At 44.5% G+C, this 17335-nt stretch overlaps 1 protein-coding gene across 1 annotated transcript in view; it reads left to right on the top strand.

Moving 5' to 3' along the window:
* The window catches only part of LOC107373733 (integrin alpha-11), a 112744-nt gene that overhangs the window by 70494 nt on the left and 24915 nt on the right, over nt 1–17335 (top strand). Inside the window, exons 15-23 of the mRNA XM_054747222.2 lie at nt 2372–2502; nt 4405–4571; nt 5351–5490; nt 5734–5844; nt 13059–13144; nt 13221–13425; nt 13508–13606; nt 14360–14436; nt 16036–16119. Of these exons, the coding sequence (XP_054603197.1) occupies nt 2372–2502; nt 4405–4571; nt 5351–5490; nt 5734–5844; nt 13059–13144; nt 13221–13425; nt 13508–13606; nt 14360–14436; nt 16036–16119 (1100 nt within the window). The remainder of the gene's footprint in view (nt 1–2371; nt 2503–4404; nt 4572–5350; nt 5491–5733; nt 5845–13058; nt 13145–13220; nt 13426–13507; nt 13607–14359; nt 14437–16035; nt 16120–17335) is intronic.

Below are 17335 nucleotides of genomic sequence, written 5' to 3'. Positions count from 1 at the left end.
ATAGTTCAACATCACTAGCTCTGGTGCATTCTGTGGAAGAAATTGCAACGTCAATTGATCAGAAGAAACATGTTCTAGGGATATTTATTGATTTAAAAAAGGCTTTTGATACAGTTAATCATAAAATGTTACTTGAAAAGGTAGAGAGGTATGGGATTAGGGGTGTAGTGTTGAGCTGGTTGACAAGCTATCTACAACAGAGAAGACAGTTTGTGAAATTTGGAGAATGTTCATCTACATGGTTGGACATTGTTTGTGGAGTACCACAGGGGTCTGTGTTGGGTCCAAAATTATTTTTATTATATATTAATGATTTGAGTAATGTAACAAATACACTGACATTTGTTTTGTTTGCCGATGATACCACTATTTTCTGTGCAGGAGATAATATTAGCGAGTTAGAAAGGATGGTCCAAATTGAAATGTGCGTCATTAAAGAGTGGTTTATTGAAAATAAGCTTGCATTAAATATAGCAAAAACAAAATGTATGTTGTTTGGTATGGCTAATAAAACTGAGGTTAAGCTGCAAATAGATGGATGTGAAATTGAGCAAGTAACAGAACATAAGTTCCTTGGAATAGTAATTGATAATAAATTAAGTTGGAAACCACAAATTAAACATGTATATAATAAGGTTGCGAGAAGCATCTACATTATGAATAAAGCTCGGCAGTACTTGGATTATATATCACTCCATGTCCTTTATTATTCATTGATTTATCCCTATCTTATTTACTGTGTAGAGGTATGGGGTAACACTTATAAAACATCTATTGTACCCTTGTCTATCATACAGAAAAGAGCCCTGAGAGTCGTTCACAATGTTAGATTTAGAGAACACACTAATCCGTTATTTATATATTCTAAAATACTAAAATTTAAAGATTTAATTCAGCTATATACAGCGACATTCATGTTTAAAGTGCATAGGAAATTATTACCACACAAATTATTAATGCTATTTATAAAACCAGATAACCTATATAATTTCAGATACAAACTTAACTTTAGGCATACATATTTTAGAACAACAATAAAGACATTTTGTATTTCTGTTACGGGTGTAAGAGTTTGGAATAAGCTAAGTGAGGATCTAAAGCAAAGTCCCTCATTGCATAAGTTTAAAGAGAAGTATAAAAAAATTATACTAATCAATTACATGGAGGAGGAGGAAAAGTTGTAAGGGTGTTGCATTTGATTGTAATTGTCTATTGTTGGTGAACTGGGAGCTGTGAACATGGCGGGGGGGGGGGGGGGGGGGGTTGAAACATGAGAAAATGTAAATTTGGTTTGTGTGATTGAGGATAAAACATGTTATAGGAAAATGGCAATGACAGTCAGTGTAGGGAAAATATATATATTTTTTTGTTTTGTCTTTCTTGAAATTTGATTTGGGGGGGATTATATAAGCTACCAGAGCTTCGTTCCCTTCCCATTGAACATGTTCTACATGTGTATGTGTATGTGTATGTATATATATATATGTATATATATATATGTATATATATATATATATGTATGTATATATGTATGTATGTGTGTATGTGTATATATGCATATACATATGTGTGGGTTTCTTTTTGGATACTTTTTGAATGCTTTGGGTTGTCTATTGATTTGCATGCATGTTCAATAAAGAAAGAAAGAAAGAAAGAAAGTCCGGACCTGTTACTAGGGGCGTCATCCGGTTTAATTACGGAAAAGGTTATCCGGATGTTTGTATTCAGACACAAAGGTCTTACGGACAGAGTCCTGAACATTTCCGTTTTTCATGGCCTGCCTGCAGGGGGCTCAAGAGAGCTGCTCCCACAGAATCACACAGGGTGAAAGGGGTCATCCAAAACATCCCCCTCTCACCCACACCACCTGTGGGGCTCAGAGAGCAGCACTTTCTAGGGTTCTACAACCCCCAAAGCATCTTACAACACAGTCATTCACACACAGGTGGTGATGAGCTACACAGTAGCCACAGCTGCTCTGGGGCGCATTGACAGAAGCAAGGCTGCTGAACACTGGTACCGCCGATCCTTCTGACCACCACCTGCAGGCAAGGTGGATTAAACGACTGACTGAGCGGAGCACAAACCTGCTATCCTCTGGTTGTGGGGCGGTTTTGTCCAACAGCACCATCTAGAGGCTGAAAAATATACTGGCCTTAAGCCTCTTTTCTTACTTCCGTGATTCATGTTTTAGTCTGATTCTTGTTTGATGATTGTTTTTGCTAAGGGCCTTATCATCTTCTGATATATCCTAATGTTTTCTCTTCCTTGCCTTACTCAGCCAGCTTTTTCCTGTCGTAGTTTAGATTTGTGTACATCACAAAAGCAGCCCAACAAAGAAGTAATGATGGAAATACTTTTACTTCTACAGCGTCTGTCTGCAGCGGGCCTATCTACAGGTCTACAGTACTTTGGTCAAAGCCTTCATGGAGTTCTTGACATCAATGCTGATGGGCTTGTTGATCTTGCAGTGGGAGCACTGGGAGCTGCAGTCATTATCTGGTAAAATAATATGTTGATGTCAGTGTTTGAATGGATGAATCCTGTCGACTGTTTTCCACCAAACTGGTTACACTTAAAGCTTCTTTCCGGAGTATTTCTCCTATCTGATGGCACCATCTAGTGGCTGACAAGCATATCACCCAAAAAGTCTATTCCTCTGTTTAAGATGGCGACTTCACGTTTCTGTTTATAAATGTGCTTCTTAGCCGACAAAAGGAACTAAAACACGTTGTTTAATGAGGATTATTCTCATGTCATGTTGTGTTTTCATATATTTATATTTTGGAGACTTACTTGTCCGTGAAAAGTTCATCAACTGCATCAGCCGAGGTACTTCCTTAAATTTGAAGCAAGTAGGCAGTAGCCTTAAGCTATTGGTTAGTTCTGGTTGGCGCTAGGTTTCCAATTGCATGGAGCTCTGCAGGGCAGGAGGCGTGTTTAGCAAAAAATAAATAAAAGAGGTATTGCTTACATTTTATCACAGTACATGATGAGACAATCACTTTTACTGATTTCTGACAAATCATACATAATTTCTGAAAGGGGAAAACTCCAGAAAGCAGCTTTAACCAACACACACACACACACACACACACACACACACACACACACACACACACACCTGCAGAAAAACATAGTTTCCATAATTTTAAATCCATCTTTTACAGCAAAAGAGGGATTTAATAAATGTGAATACAAACAAATATGTATAATTCAAAGGTACAAAGGTATACAATAGCATTGTACACTACTGCAAACACTAGGTCATTGTTAGGGATTTTATCAATCACCTAATACCAGCAGTCAAAGAGAAAAGAGAGACAATTAAATAGACAAGTTACTGTTTGCAAAAAGGACAGAAGCTCAAGCAATGGTTGAGGCTTACAACTGCAAAGAACATCTGCCCTTCAAGTTCATGAGATAAGACAGGGACAGAAGGCATGTGTGTGGAAATGAATGTGTGTGTGTGAATGGTTACAGGAATGTGTGGGTGTGTTTGAATGAATGAGAATGCTTTCAGGCATAAAGTAATACATTCAGTTGATAGGATTAATGATCAAGAAATAATAAAACGGGGCTGCGCAGTGGTTAGAGCTGTTGCCTTGTAGCAAGAAGGTCCTGGGTTCGCTTCCCAGCCTGGGATCTTTCTGCATGGAGTTTGCATGTTCTCCCTGTGCATGCGTGGGTTCTCTCCAGGTACTCTGGCTTCCTCCCACAGTCCAAAAACATGACTGTTAGGTTGATTGGTCTGTCTAAATTGTCCTTAGGTGTGTGTGTGTGTGCATGATTGTTTGTCCTGTGTGTCTCTGTGTTGCCCTGCGATGGACTGGCTCTCTGTCCAGGGTGTACCCCACCTGATTGCCCATTGACCGCTGGAGATAGGCACGCACGCACACACACACACACACACACACACACACACACACACACACACACACACACACACACACACACACACACACACACACACACACACACACAGTGTGTGAACAGAGGAGGAGCAGACAGCACACAAATTTCGTGAACGATCCACTTCGCAGCTGGTGTGTTCTGCTTACATTTAGCTTCCATTGCTATTGACTGAAAATGGCGGTTTTACCCTGCTTCTCTAGCTTTGGTACTCCTGATTGTGTCACAGTGTGGGCAGGATAAAAAACCTGTTATTGGAAAGCACCCGCTCTGGCCCAGCTGCTGGGTTAAGCACAACCGAGACTCTGCATGGCCTTTACAAATGCAGTTAACGAGTAATGTCATTTTCAGTACCTTCGTACAATGTCTTAGCCAGATTTGGCATGCTGTTGGACTTCAGCCACCCCAGAGGAGAATACTTTGATAATTCTGATAATCCAAAATGTCAACTCTAGAAAATGTTAAGGATAACCCCAGGATCCATCTGTCCAGGTCTCGAAGTGTGGTGCAGATTAAGGCCAAACTGACCTTTGAACCTGAGAAAATCAACCTCTTTAACAAGGATTGCCAGCGAGGAGGAAAGGAGGTCACCTGCATGTCTGTCACTATCTGTTTGAGTCTGGAGAGCAAGATAAAAACCACGACCAGAACCGATGTCGGTAAGTAACTTCATTAATTCAGCTCACCATAAAAACATCAGGACACTTCCCAGACATCTGTGACCCAACCAGTTCAGTGGAGATTAGCTACAAAGTGCCTCTTCACCACAAGAGTCATCACCAAGTTATAAGTTCATATCAGGTGTTGTTTGAAAGATTATGTATTTCAGTTGTGATCAATGAAAATCACTTGATTTTAAATGCAATTAAGTTGAATTTGCCAGATAAAAAAGAACCGGCAGACTGAGTTGAATCTTCTGGATCCTACGTCCCATGAACCCCTATAGATCTGTCGTCATCGTTCCGGAGCCACAAACATTGGAAGACCAGCAGATGTTCCTGTTAAAAAAGAAAAAATGGATTACTTTAAGCAGAGCAGAGGCTCCTTTACATTAGTATGAGATGTCTCACTTGAACATGTTCAGTTCACTAAAAAGTGACGACAAATAAATTCAGCCTAAATCTTACCCTCACCCTGCAGAAAAGCAAACAAAGCAAGAACATGCTGTGGGTTTGAGTGAGTGTGACTGTTTCTTTAATGTGTCTCTGTGATGGTATGGAGACCTGTCCAGGGAGTCTCCCACCTCTTGTCGGATGACTGAGATAGACACCAGCTGTCCGTGACCCTAGAGAGGAAAAGCTGTTTGGATAAAGAATGAAAGTAGCTGGTGGCTGATAAACATGTACAGTCAGGATGGCTCAGAGTGTAATCAACTTAAACCAGACTGAGGAATCTGCTCTCGACCCTAACTCACCTTCTTCTCCTCCTCATCGCCCAGCTGTTTGGTATCGTCTAATATTTGATGAGAGGCGTGTTCCTCCTCGGGCAGTCCTGGATGAACCCCACCAACAGCAGCCAAGAAGACTTTTCATACAGACTGGAGGTCAGAAATGTGAACGCCTCAACTTCTTTGTCCAGGTCAGAACAGTAACCACATCATAAAAGCTCAAACACAACACACTTAGACACACACAAGCTCCAATTTCTCCTATGCAAATACGATGTGCTTATTTTTTCTCTCTTTGTCATTGTGTGTGTGTGTGTGTGTGTGTGTGTGTGTGTGTGTGTGTGTGTGTGTGTGTGTGTGTGTGTGTGTGTGTGTGTGTGTGTGTGTGTACATGTGTGTGTGCGTTCGTGTGTTTGCGTGTATCACACCAACAGGAAACAGCAGATTTCTGGAGTCCTGTAGTGGTTTTCACAGAGGCTGGGTTGCTGAGCCAAGACAAGGGACCGGTGATGGACCCAGACTCACCAAACATCACAAGATCTGAAGTGAGAGTTTTATTTACACATGTACTAATCAAAGTCTGTATCAAATTGCAGAATTCTTGCTTCTGTACTCTTATTTGTTCCATGTTACTGTGAGCCAAAGTCTCGTTTGCATCCAGATCCTTAATAACAAGCATGGCAAATTGTTCTGCGAAATATTGTAAACGTTTGTGACATGAAAATAAATTAGATAGGATTTTATAAAAAGGTAAGTGACTACATAAGCAACTCAAAACAAAAATGTAAACAACCTCATATTAGTAAAATGCACAGGGATTGCAGTAATTGGGAGGTTGTAGGTACAATCCCAGTTCTGACTAGAGAATGCTGCTGTTGTGTTTTTGGGAGAGGCATGCTGGTGGTGGTCAGAGGGGCCAATGGTGCCAGTGTTTGGCAGGCCACACCTCTGTCAGTGCACCCCAGGGCAGCTGTCTCTACATTGTAGCTCATCCCCACCAGTGTGTGAATGGGTGAATGATTGATTGTGTTTAAAAAAGAAGGTAATTAAGGACAGGAATTTGGCTCCCTGGTTTAATTCTGAACTGCATACTTTAAAGCAAAACTCTAGAAAGTTGGAGAGAACATGGCGCTCTACACACCAGGAGGACTCCTACATATCCTGGAAAAATAGTCTTGTGCTTTATACAAATAAGCTTTGAAAAGCTAGAACCACATTTTTTTTCATCGTTAATTGAGGAGAATCAATCAATCAATCAAAGATACTTTATTAATCCCAGAGGGAAAATAGAGGTTCAGTACACACAATTCAGAGATCAGACATGCATGGGCAAGACACATGACAACAATTGGTGACTGTGGTCATTCACAGCCCTGAGTCGCGCTACCTTAATAAAGATAAGAGGGTAACATGAGGATTGGTTCAGGTGGAGGGGAAAAAAAGGCACTTCAGAGTTACCCTCCACCAGGAGGGCAGCTTTGCTATGGAAAAAAACACCTCAGACAGACAGATATGCAACAGACTTCAGTCAACAAAACATAAGTGTCCACTAGGTGGGGTGGTGGGTTAGGGCTATCCTTTCTTCAGTTCCAGCAGCCACTACAAGCAGCGCATGTCACCTCAGTGTGGATAGGGGGAGGAGCATTGAGGGTTGGAGGATTGCAGTGACCCTGGAACATTTCAGCGACCTTCCCGCAGTCTCACCCAGGCTGGGAAAGAAGACAGAGTTGAGTTGCCATAGCGACGGCACATTCCACTTATCTTCTGACGGGGGAGTTTTCGTTGGAGCCTTGCATGCTCAAGGGCGCCAGATTCCGATTAGAAATTGTTTTGGGGCCAGACAGAGATAATTTCCTCTCTGTCTTACAATTTGTTGGTCCTCAACCTCTCAAAATCCCATTAATGGACATTAATCTATCCCAGTCCGTGCTGATTCGTCCACTCTCTCCTTGATGGCATCCATCTTTTGTGCCAATAATGAATCTCGGCCAAAGTTCCAAGCTTACGATTCATCTCGAAACTTATGTGAGTCTGTGAATTCACAGCACGGTGCAATCCATCTCTGAGCTCCGGGATCAGGCCAATATTCCTCGACATCTTGTTAATTTTCCGGTAAGCCAGGTAGCCTCCAAGGCCAATGAGCAGGAAACCTGACACCAACACCACAAATATCCACATGTCTTCAGAGTCCTCCACAGACAGCTGAGATAAACAAATCAAGTTCCACTGTTTCCAGGAATCCATGATGTGTTCAACTGGGTCTGTCGCGGAGGGGCATCCAGAAGCCCCTCCCGTTCTCATTGTTGAAAAAATGTTATCAATCGTGTTGAGAGACCAACTGACGAGATTCATTTTAGTGAATTTCAGTTTCCAGTTTCCATAAAAAAAATGCAAAAGCAGTCGTGCACCCAGCACACAGAGACAAAGAGCCTTGAGGATAAGATATGGAGGAGAGGAGGAAAAAAGCATCTGCACCCTCCAAGAGCCAGAAGAAGAAAAATCCTAAGAATAATCCTAAATTTATTTTTAGTACAGTTGCCAAACTTGCACAGAATCATAGCTCTGAACTATCTATTCCCTTAGCCTTAAGCAGCAACAACTTTATGGGATGTTTCATGAGTAAAATTAATTCTATTAGAAACAAAGTCATTAGCATCCTCCCTAATGCGATTTCTTTTTCCTCAGTAAAAGTGAGGCAGCATCAGAGGTAACTGTAGAACCTCATCTTTGTTTGAACCAGCTGCATTGCCCCTGGGCGGGTCTGGGTGGGGGCCTGGGAGCTCAGGGTGTTGGGGTGGCCGGCCCCGTGTGGAGATCTGGGCGGGGCCTTGGGGGTCGGGTCCCTCCACCCCAGGAGGGGATGTGAGTAAGGTTCTGGTGGTCCAACCAGATCGTGAAAGGCTGGGTGGTGCCCTGAAGCCACTGTTTCCATTCTTCCAGCGCCCATTTTATGGCCAGCAGTTCACGATCGCCCACGCCATACTTCTGCTGAGTGGTGGAAAACTTCCTAGAGAAGTAGGCGCAGGGATGGAGTCTGTCATCGGGCTCGCCTTGGGACAGGATTGCCCCTGCGCCGACGTCAGAGGCATCAACCTCGACCTCAAAGGGTACAGTATTATCTGGATGGCAGAGGACGGGGGCAGACGTGAACCAGGTGACCAGATGGCAGAAGGCCCGAATGGCGTCTGGCATTAGACGGAACGGTTGGCCAGGTGTGCTTGGTCGGGTGAGTGAGGTGAGAGGCGCAACAATGGTGTTGAAGTTCCTTATAAAACAGCGGTAAAAGTAGCAGAAACCCAGAAAACTCTGTAGTTGTTTCAGGCTTGTCGGAAGGGGCCAGTCAGCAACCGCCTGGACCTTCTGAGGGTCCATGGTTATGCCCTGATCCAATATCATGAAGCCCTGGAATGAGATGGTCCGCTGGTGGAAGGAGCATTTCTCGGGCTTACAGAACAGGTTATTTTCTAGGAGCCGGGTCAGGACGGCACGAACGTGGTGGAGGTGTTCGCCCTCGGTCTTGGAATAAATTTGGATGTCATCCAGGTAGGCAAACACCCACCGGCCCAGCGTGTCGCAGAGGACATCATTAATGAGGCGTTGAAAAACGGCAGGGCTGTTACACAGCCCGAAGGGCATGACCTGGTATGACCCAATGGCCAGTGGGTGTGATGAACGTGGTCTTCCACTCATCCTCTGCTTTGATGCGGACCAGGTTGTAGGTGCTCCGGAGGTCCAGTTTGGTGAAGATCTGCGCTTGGGAGATGGAGTCCAGAGCAGTCGTGAGGAGTGGCAGGGGTGACGGTCCTGGATGGTGATCTTATTAAGACCCCAGTAATCTATACAGGGACGAAGGTCACCCTCCTTCTTCTTCACAAAGAAGAAGCCTGCAGCATCCGGGGAAGAGGAGGGTAGGATGAAGCCCTGCTGGAGGGCCTGGTTGATGTACTCATCCATAACTCTGGATTCGGAGGGGGAGAGAGAGAAAAGGCGCCCTCTGGGAGGGCTGATTCCTGGTTGCAGCTTGATTTCCATATCATAAGGGTGGTGAGGCGGCAGTGTGGTAGTGTGCCGCTTGTCAAAGACTGCAGCAAGTTCTTGATAGGGCAGCGGCAGATTGGGCGGTAAAGGTCCGAGTCCGCCAGTCGGGCGGTCCGCCATGGGTGGAGGAGAAGAGAGGTGGGCCTGGCACTGGGTCCCCCAGCCTAACAGACGGTTCTGGGACCAGGAGATCTGGGGGTCGTGGAGACAGAGCCAAGGGAACCCCAGGATAAGAGGAGAGGAGGGAGCGGAGATGATCAGGAAATAGAAGGTCTCCTGGTGGCCTTGGATGATCATCTGGAGTGACTGGGTTCGGTCTTAGACAGGATAGGGCTGGAGAGGTCAGCCGTCCACCGAGGTCACTGGAATAGCCTGTTCCAGGTGGGTCAGGGGGATCCGTAGGTGTTTGGCCAGATCCACATCAATGAAGTTGTCTGCGGCCCCCGAATCCACCAGAGCGTGCATGTAGTGTGAAGTCTCACCATGAAGGAGGGTGACGGGAAGGAGGAGTCAGTTAGGAGAGACAGGGGCAGAGGATGACCCAGACAGAGCTACCCCAATACTCAGTGGGTGCCTTCGTTTCCCGGCCGTAACTGGCAGTCCAGGCGGCGGTGGTCAGGGGAGCCACAATAGGCACAGAGACCCTCGCGCCACCGTCGCTCTCTCTCTCCCGGGGGGAGGTGGCCTAGCTGCATTGGCTCCTCGGTTGAGGTGTGTCCTGGGGCTGGCGTTAGTGAACGAGGCAGAGGTCCAGGAGTTCTGAGTGGGTGGGCGGAGGACCTGGGTCGAACCAGAACCCGCTGGTCGATGCGCAGCACAAGATCGGCTACTTCATCCAGGGTCTGGGGCAGTTCTCTTCCCGTCATCTCATCTCGGCTGTAGGGTGCTAGCCCCTCTAAGAAGACAACCCGAAGGGCAGAGTCATCCCATTGGAGTTTGGCAGCGATGGTGCGAAATTCTGACACATAGGTGCACATCTAGCATTCCCGTTGGTGGAGTTTTAGGAGACGTGCCTCAGCCCCCACCTCACTACTCGGTGGAACAAATGTCTTCCTGAGGGCGGCCACAAAAGCAGCATAGTCGTTGCAGGCAGGGGATTTAGAATTATGGAGAGCGGCGGCCCACTCCTGAGTGCATCCAGAGAGAAGTGAGGTGAGTTGCGCCACCCGAGAGCGGGCAGTGGGGTATTGTCCTGGTTGGCACTCATACTGCATGTCGAGGGAGGCGAGCAGGCCATCGTGGCTCCCATCCACCCCATTCCACTTCTCCGGAAGGCTGAGCTCCTTAGCCAGAGCGAGTGCTTGCTGCTGGAGAGCATTGAGGGATGTAGATAACTGAAGGGTGAGGTTGGTTAGAGAGTTCACCTTGGTGTAGAGCCGATCGACCAAAGCGTGGAGCTGCACAACCTCACTCTTTAAATGCTCAAACTCCGCGGGGTTAATGGACACAGTCAGACTGGCCGGCTGGATACAAGGAGTTGAGCTGTAGCAAGCGTGGCTTTACAGATGCGGAAGTGCTAATGTCGGCGATACACCGGCTCGCGGTTTGATCTAGGAATCCCCGAGCATAAATGAAGTGACACGGAGATGCTGGGTTTTCAAGAGGTAAGTAATAGCGCTTACTGAGTAGACAGTTCATCGGATGGATAGGTTGATTGGATACTCTGATCATGGATTTGAAGAAACGATGACTGAGTGGTGAGCTGGAGAGGCGACTTCCGTATGTAGTCGCGGTTAGTGACGTGGGTGTGACGTGGACGGAATCCCCGCGAGGAGCATGCTGGGAGTTGTGGTACAGGGTGGAGACTGGCTAGCTGGAAGAGGCTGGTTTGGGGACTTGGGCTCTGATAGGTTCTGAATGGATCAGAAAAAGGGAATGTGTCATGTGACTTCTTAACATTACGTGTGATCAGTCTCTAGTGGAAACATTTAAAGTTATATTACTTATTATAATCTACTAATCATAACATTGTCTTTTCACAGATTGGTTCATATTTTATTATTATTAATCTAACACTTTGTTTGATTAGTGAGTTCTTCTGATTTATTAAAAGAAAGAGTCCTTTGTCTTCATTCTTCTCTTGAGCTGGAAAGGAAGACACAGTTTAGGAGCAGAGCATGAGACCTTGAGCAATATCTCATGCAAATTAGTTCTGTGTCAGAAACTTCTGGTTTGCTTTGAGCAGAGCAAAACAGAGCAGGGCCTTTTAGGTCAGAAATGGACAATTCATCACGCTACAACGGTCTGAAGCTTTCTCTAGAACTGAGGAATCCCAGAGTGATCTGGTTTTAATGTTCTCATGTTATGATTTGTGTAGCCAACCAGAGGTTGACAAGTTTGAGGAATATTACCAAGAATCTCAGAAGCACGCACTCCTTGATACCGGACGCTTTGATCTGGGGAAAAGGGTTATTTATGTGTCATGAGTTTAACATTCATTTCAAACTTCAATCATTGAGCACAGATTAATGAAACATTTCATTATATTATAATTTTTATAAGTAGCAATAAACAAATGTTTATTTAATGATTATCTAGCTTATAAGTTGAAGAAGTTCATATCTGATTTAAGAAATCATTCTTTGATTTAGAAACTAATCTGGGCTGTGAGTGTTCCTTATATGGAGGCATGAAGAATCCTGAAAGATTGGACCTTGAGGAGAGAACTTTATTGTTGACAATTCGTTATCTGTGTTCAGAGCTGCAGATCAGTCCTGATCTAAAGCCCTGCAGATATATTTAGTTTCTATAAACACCAAAAACAAATAAATAACAGCAGCTGCATTCTACTTTGTTCCTTAAATTGAGAAACATAATTTTACAAGCTCTGCATGCTCACACATTCAACAGTGAGCTCCGCTAGCTGATTGCTTATTTTGGTAACTGGTGACATCAGTTCAGTTCTGGTACTTAAGCATGGGTGCATTAATGGGCTTTGCTTTAGTTGGTGTTCAAAATGGATTAAAGAAAGGACAAGAAAACATTGTTAGCTCAAATATATCATTATATTACATTCTTACCAGCCTGTAACTCAACTTTTTTTTAAATCAAAATGCACCACACTGATGCTTTTAAATATAAAATGCCCACATCCCCCCCCCCCACACACACGGTTTGATCTAGTAACACCAGAGCGCTCGGTTGGAATGGGAGCAGAGTGACGTTACCACAAAAGAATGAAAAATGACTTGCTAATCTGATTCTTGATTGATTATATCGGTTAGTAGAAGATCAGCAATGATTTGAGCTCTGAGTTTGACTCCAGAGAAACGATGAGCAGTGCGAATGGTGAGACGGAATTCCTTACACAGACTTGCGTGCATGGGTGCAACACCTGGTGGCACTCAATGCCCCGACAATGAGCCTGTTCTGGAGGTCACCTTTCCCCTGTAGAACCATCAATGGGATGAGATTTTCTTATGTACCATATGTGTTTTTTGATGCCATCAGCTGATGCTGCCTTGTGCAGGCCACAGGTTTTACTAACATCAAACACTGATCCCTGCATTGGTGTTCCATTGTAAACAAAACTTCAGGATAATACTAATAATAATCATATTAATAATAATAGCTACATACAGCTGCATAATGAAAACACAGTCATCCACCTTAACCAGGATCTTTAACCTGGTAAATATAGCATGTGCACATTCAATAACCAGAATAAATTTATGCTTAGCTGTTATTTTCTGAAAGTCTAAACTCATGTTCACTTCTGCAGCTTCACTTCTGGAAAGGATGTGAGCAGGAGGACAGCTGCACTCCTGACCTTGTCCTCAATAGTCACACTGATCTCATGAATGCTCAGTGAGTCACCTGCCTTTATCACTATTTAATGTGTGATGCTCTGATAAAATATTTAACTTGTTTGTGTCACCTGAAGGGACTTTTGCAGTGTGAGGGAACAGGCCGCCTCCACCTTCTGCAGCCTTCAGGTGGAACAGAAAAACCAGATGTTTGTTGTAGAACCTGACCGAAGGAGGATAATGGTGTTTGCTCGTCTGGAGAATCAGGGAGAAAATGCATACAGAGCTGCCATCCACATCTCCACCTCCCCTAACCTGCTCTTCTCCAGCTTCATAGTAAAGGTGCTCACAATGACCGATGTCAGGCTGGATCAGATGGTTTATGGTGACTTTGACTGAGACATCTCCTCAACCCATTCTACAGGACCATTCCGACCTCCAGATTAAGTGCTCTGCCGAGAACAGAACAGCCTCCGATAGGAGCTGTAGCATCAGCACTCCATTGATGAAGTCCTTGTCTCAGGTGGGTCAAGTGTGATGAGACTGAAGTCCAGAGTTTTGGTCATCCAACAGTTTTTTATTTTTGCTTTCAGATTCATTTATAAGTAATCTACATTATGTTAGAGAAATGGAAAATGCAGCATGTGACTCAAACTATCCTGAATAATAATAATCATTGTAGGGACTAAAGTTTGGAGGAAGGTTTAAGAGTCAGAGGTCATGAGCTGAAGCTGTTCTCGGCTCTGGTTCTGGTTCTGCTGCTGTGAACGTCCTCTGAGATCAACTCAACAACAGTACCATGTAAAATCCTGCTCTAACATCCGGAACATCATTTAGGGAGCTCAGGACACATGTTATTAAGCACCACTGTTGAGGACAAAGGTGGAAGTAGAGACACCATGGAACTTCTCAGACTTGGTTTGTCCATCTGGTAGCCCAAGACCCAGTTCCATTCCTAATGCTGTTTGTTTACTAGTTTCGGTGGACTGCAGCCACATGCAGTGTGTGTGTGTGTGTGTGTGTGTGTGGGGGGGGGGGGGGGGGGGGGGGGGGGGGGCACCTGCCCCTTTTGTCTGAAGTGCCCACACTGATGCTATGCAGAAAAAGCCCTAGGGCTCCAGGATGGATGGCGGATGACACATCACTGGTTTTTCCTGGTACATGTTGGTCCACTGTGAATGACATTGACCTTTGGGACACCTGAGATCAAGACAGATTGGGACTGTTGCAATTTAATATGATAGTATTATGAAAGCTCGCCTCCTTCTCTGTACAGGTAACTTTCTGTTTGGAGTTTGAGTTCAACCATTCCATTGTCCTAGACCATGCACAGGTTGTCATGGTAACCACCAGGTGAGTGAAATGACATATTCAGTGATACTCATGCTGCAGGATGTTGAAGTTGAATATTTAGCTTACCGAAATGGCAGAGTTTTAGGATTATTTAGAACATGTTGCTGCTGTAAATGGAACCTTTACTTACTGGAACACCTCTGTAAAAAGGCGGTAGTTTTTGGTAGAGAGGTTGCATTACTGAGTCAGTGTATGTGTGTACTAGTTTTGGATTGCATTAATTTTTCTTAAAAATCATAAACTGTTGTGTGAATGCTGTACAAACTCCAGCAGGTCTGGACATCGAGTCCACGTGTTTCCAAATAAGAAAATGGACGGTGTCTTCTGTTCCTGGTGCATTTTGTGCAGCTGAAAACACGGTGCGCCCTTCAGACTGAAGGATTACAATCCCATCGATGTGATGGGAGTTCAACATGCCTCCTTTCCTCCAGAGCCCCATGCTGGGGTTTCGAAAAATACTTGCCGGCTCTTAGAGCCCAGATCAGCATTGGAACCAGGTGAGGGAGGTCCGTGCTGAGCTCTGGAAATCGATGGAGAGCTTTGAAAAATTCCTAGCGAGCCGGGGATGCTGGTGTCTGGGTCAGAACTGGCTGAGAACTGCCAGCCCCGACATCCAAAAAAGGATGCAGTGCTTTTGAAACCCCCTAGAAGGCCAGGGAAGCTGGTTTCTGGGTCAGACCCAGATCCGAGCCGCCTACCCAGGCAACGACAGGTGTCTCTCCCTCTCTCTAAAGCACTAAGCTGCGTTACGTGAACAGATATTATCGAGTATGAAACAGCTGACACACTCTCATTATAGTTTATTGTCAAGAATCAATATTATATTAACTGACCAATAGTATTTTAATTGTATGGGACATGACAGTAATCTGTTAAAACATTGTGATGTTAGTGCACAAGCTAGCTAGCGTTGTTCACTCAGCGAGACACCTGCTCTCTCCACAGAACCTCCTGACACCACAGCTAAATCTCTCTCTTCTGGCCATCGTTTCACCCTCTGGCGTGTCTCTGCTCTATGGGGCGGTCAGCAGTCTCATAACTGTATGGTTGTGGTCACCATAAGTATAATTAAAAACATTTAAAATTTACTTCGTGTCAGAACCAACATTTAAATCCATGTTTTTCTGTTGATCAAGCTAACAGGGCTCCCTCTGTCTGGTTTGGCAGAAAAAAACATTTTTCTCACAAAATGACTCTCAAAGCCTAAATAATTTTTTAAGTGCACATTTTTATTTAGAACAAGTTCCTGTTATGTTTCCCTAAATATTTTTTCAAAGGAGGCACTAACCTACAATTTGCTTATCAGTACCTGTATAGTAATAAACGATTGGTTGTGTTGTGTTGAAAGAGGTGGGACAACTTATTTAACTAAAAGCAGACACAGAGGCCACACCCACAATTTCACACACAGGCATAAAAACCGGCTCTCAATATTACTGACAAAAGTGAAGTCATCACAGGCAGCTGAGCACAACTGCTATTGACTGATGACTTCAGTTTTCTAAATGATGACATTTAATTTGCAGCTTTTATTGTGATTGTAAAAACTATTATAAGACTCTTTTTCTCTTTCCAAGTCACTTTATGTGTTTTTACCAGTGATGGAGAGGAGGGATACCCGGATGACAACATAAACAACATCTCCCTGCCCTTAAATTATCAAACCGACTTCCTCTTCATCAGGTGGGCAAAAGACATGTTTTCATGTGTTGTCTTCATTCACTCATCTAGACGTGCTCACACTTTTCAGACCTGATGTTTAGCATAACTATAAGACATTTTTATAGTGCAACAACCTTGATTCTGATTCAGAGACAGACCAAAGCCTTAGAAAAAAAAGTTGCGACACGCAGTCACGTGGTTCATATAGCTCACACAGCTCAGTGCTGCTAGCCAATATGGACGGCTTCTGGCCAGAGTAGACACTAAATATGACCCTTTTCCCATTTCTACAGTGATCTGTTGGTGATTATTGACCAATAATGTTTATTGATTATTAGTCTGATTATGTATTTTATCAAAGCGTTTAACTTTCTGTAAAATCTACCAAATTCAGTATGTGATGGGTCTTTCTAACCAGCAGGGCCAGTATAGATAGACGGCTACAGCTTTTAAGCTTGACTCTCCCATTTTCCAGTTAGAATTGATAAAGCTCCTCGGATGAGAAGCGAAACTTCTACCAAAAACTAAAGATTCCAGTTGCCTTCATTTCAACCCTTTGGATTACCATGACCTGGATGACTGAGAACCTTCACCAGCACGTGTCTTACTAGAAATTATATTAAACTCAAATACCCACATAATTTATACAACTCTAAACCTGATTTTTTAAAATTGCACTGAATAAGTTAAAAAGCTGAAGCAGACAGAAATACCTTATTTTCCGGACTATAAGTTGCACTTTTTTTCATTGTCTGGCCGGTCCTACGACTTATACTCCGGAGCAACTTATATACCAAATTATGTAGGCTATACCGTGCTGCTGCGGGCCAGCTCCTGACCAGAAATGAGCTCCCCTGCCCCGCTGGGAATGAAAAACACACAGCCATCACCTGCTGGAGCCTGTGGCGCACCTTCACGCACCTGATCGACCCAGGAGTGAGCTCCCCTGACCCGCAGGGAACTAAAAACACACAGCCATCACCTGCTGGAGACTGTGGCGCGCAACTGCGGGTTGGATCCGACCCAGGTTTCAGCTCACCTGCCCCGCAGGTAATTAAAAGCACACAGCCATCACCTGCCGGAGCCTGTTGCACGCCGTTGTGCACTGGATCCGGCCCAGGTTTCAGCTTCTCTGCCCCGCCATCACCTGCTGCAGCCTGTGGCGCGCTGCTGCGGGCCGGCTCCGACCCTGGAATGAGCTCCCCTGTCCTGCTGGGAGGGTTTTAAACACCGCCAT

Source organism: Nothobranchius furzeri, chromosome 14 (genome assembly GCF_043380555.1).
Source record: "Nothobranchius furzeri strain GRZ-AD chromosome 14, NfurGRZ-RIMD1, whole genome shotgun sequence".
Taxonomy (NCBI): domain Eukaryota; kingdom Metazoa; phylum Chordata; class Actinopteri; order Cyprinodontiformes; family Nothobranchiidae; genus Nothobranchius; species Nothobranchius furzeri.
Note: the sequence above shows the minus strand (reverse complement) of the source record. Positions and strands in the feature narration are given on the sequence as shown.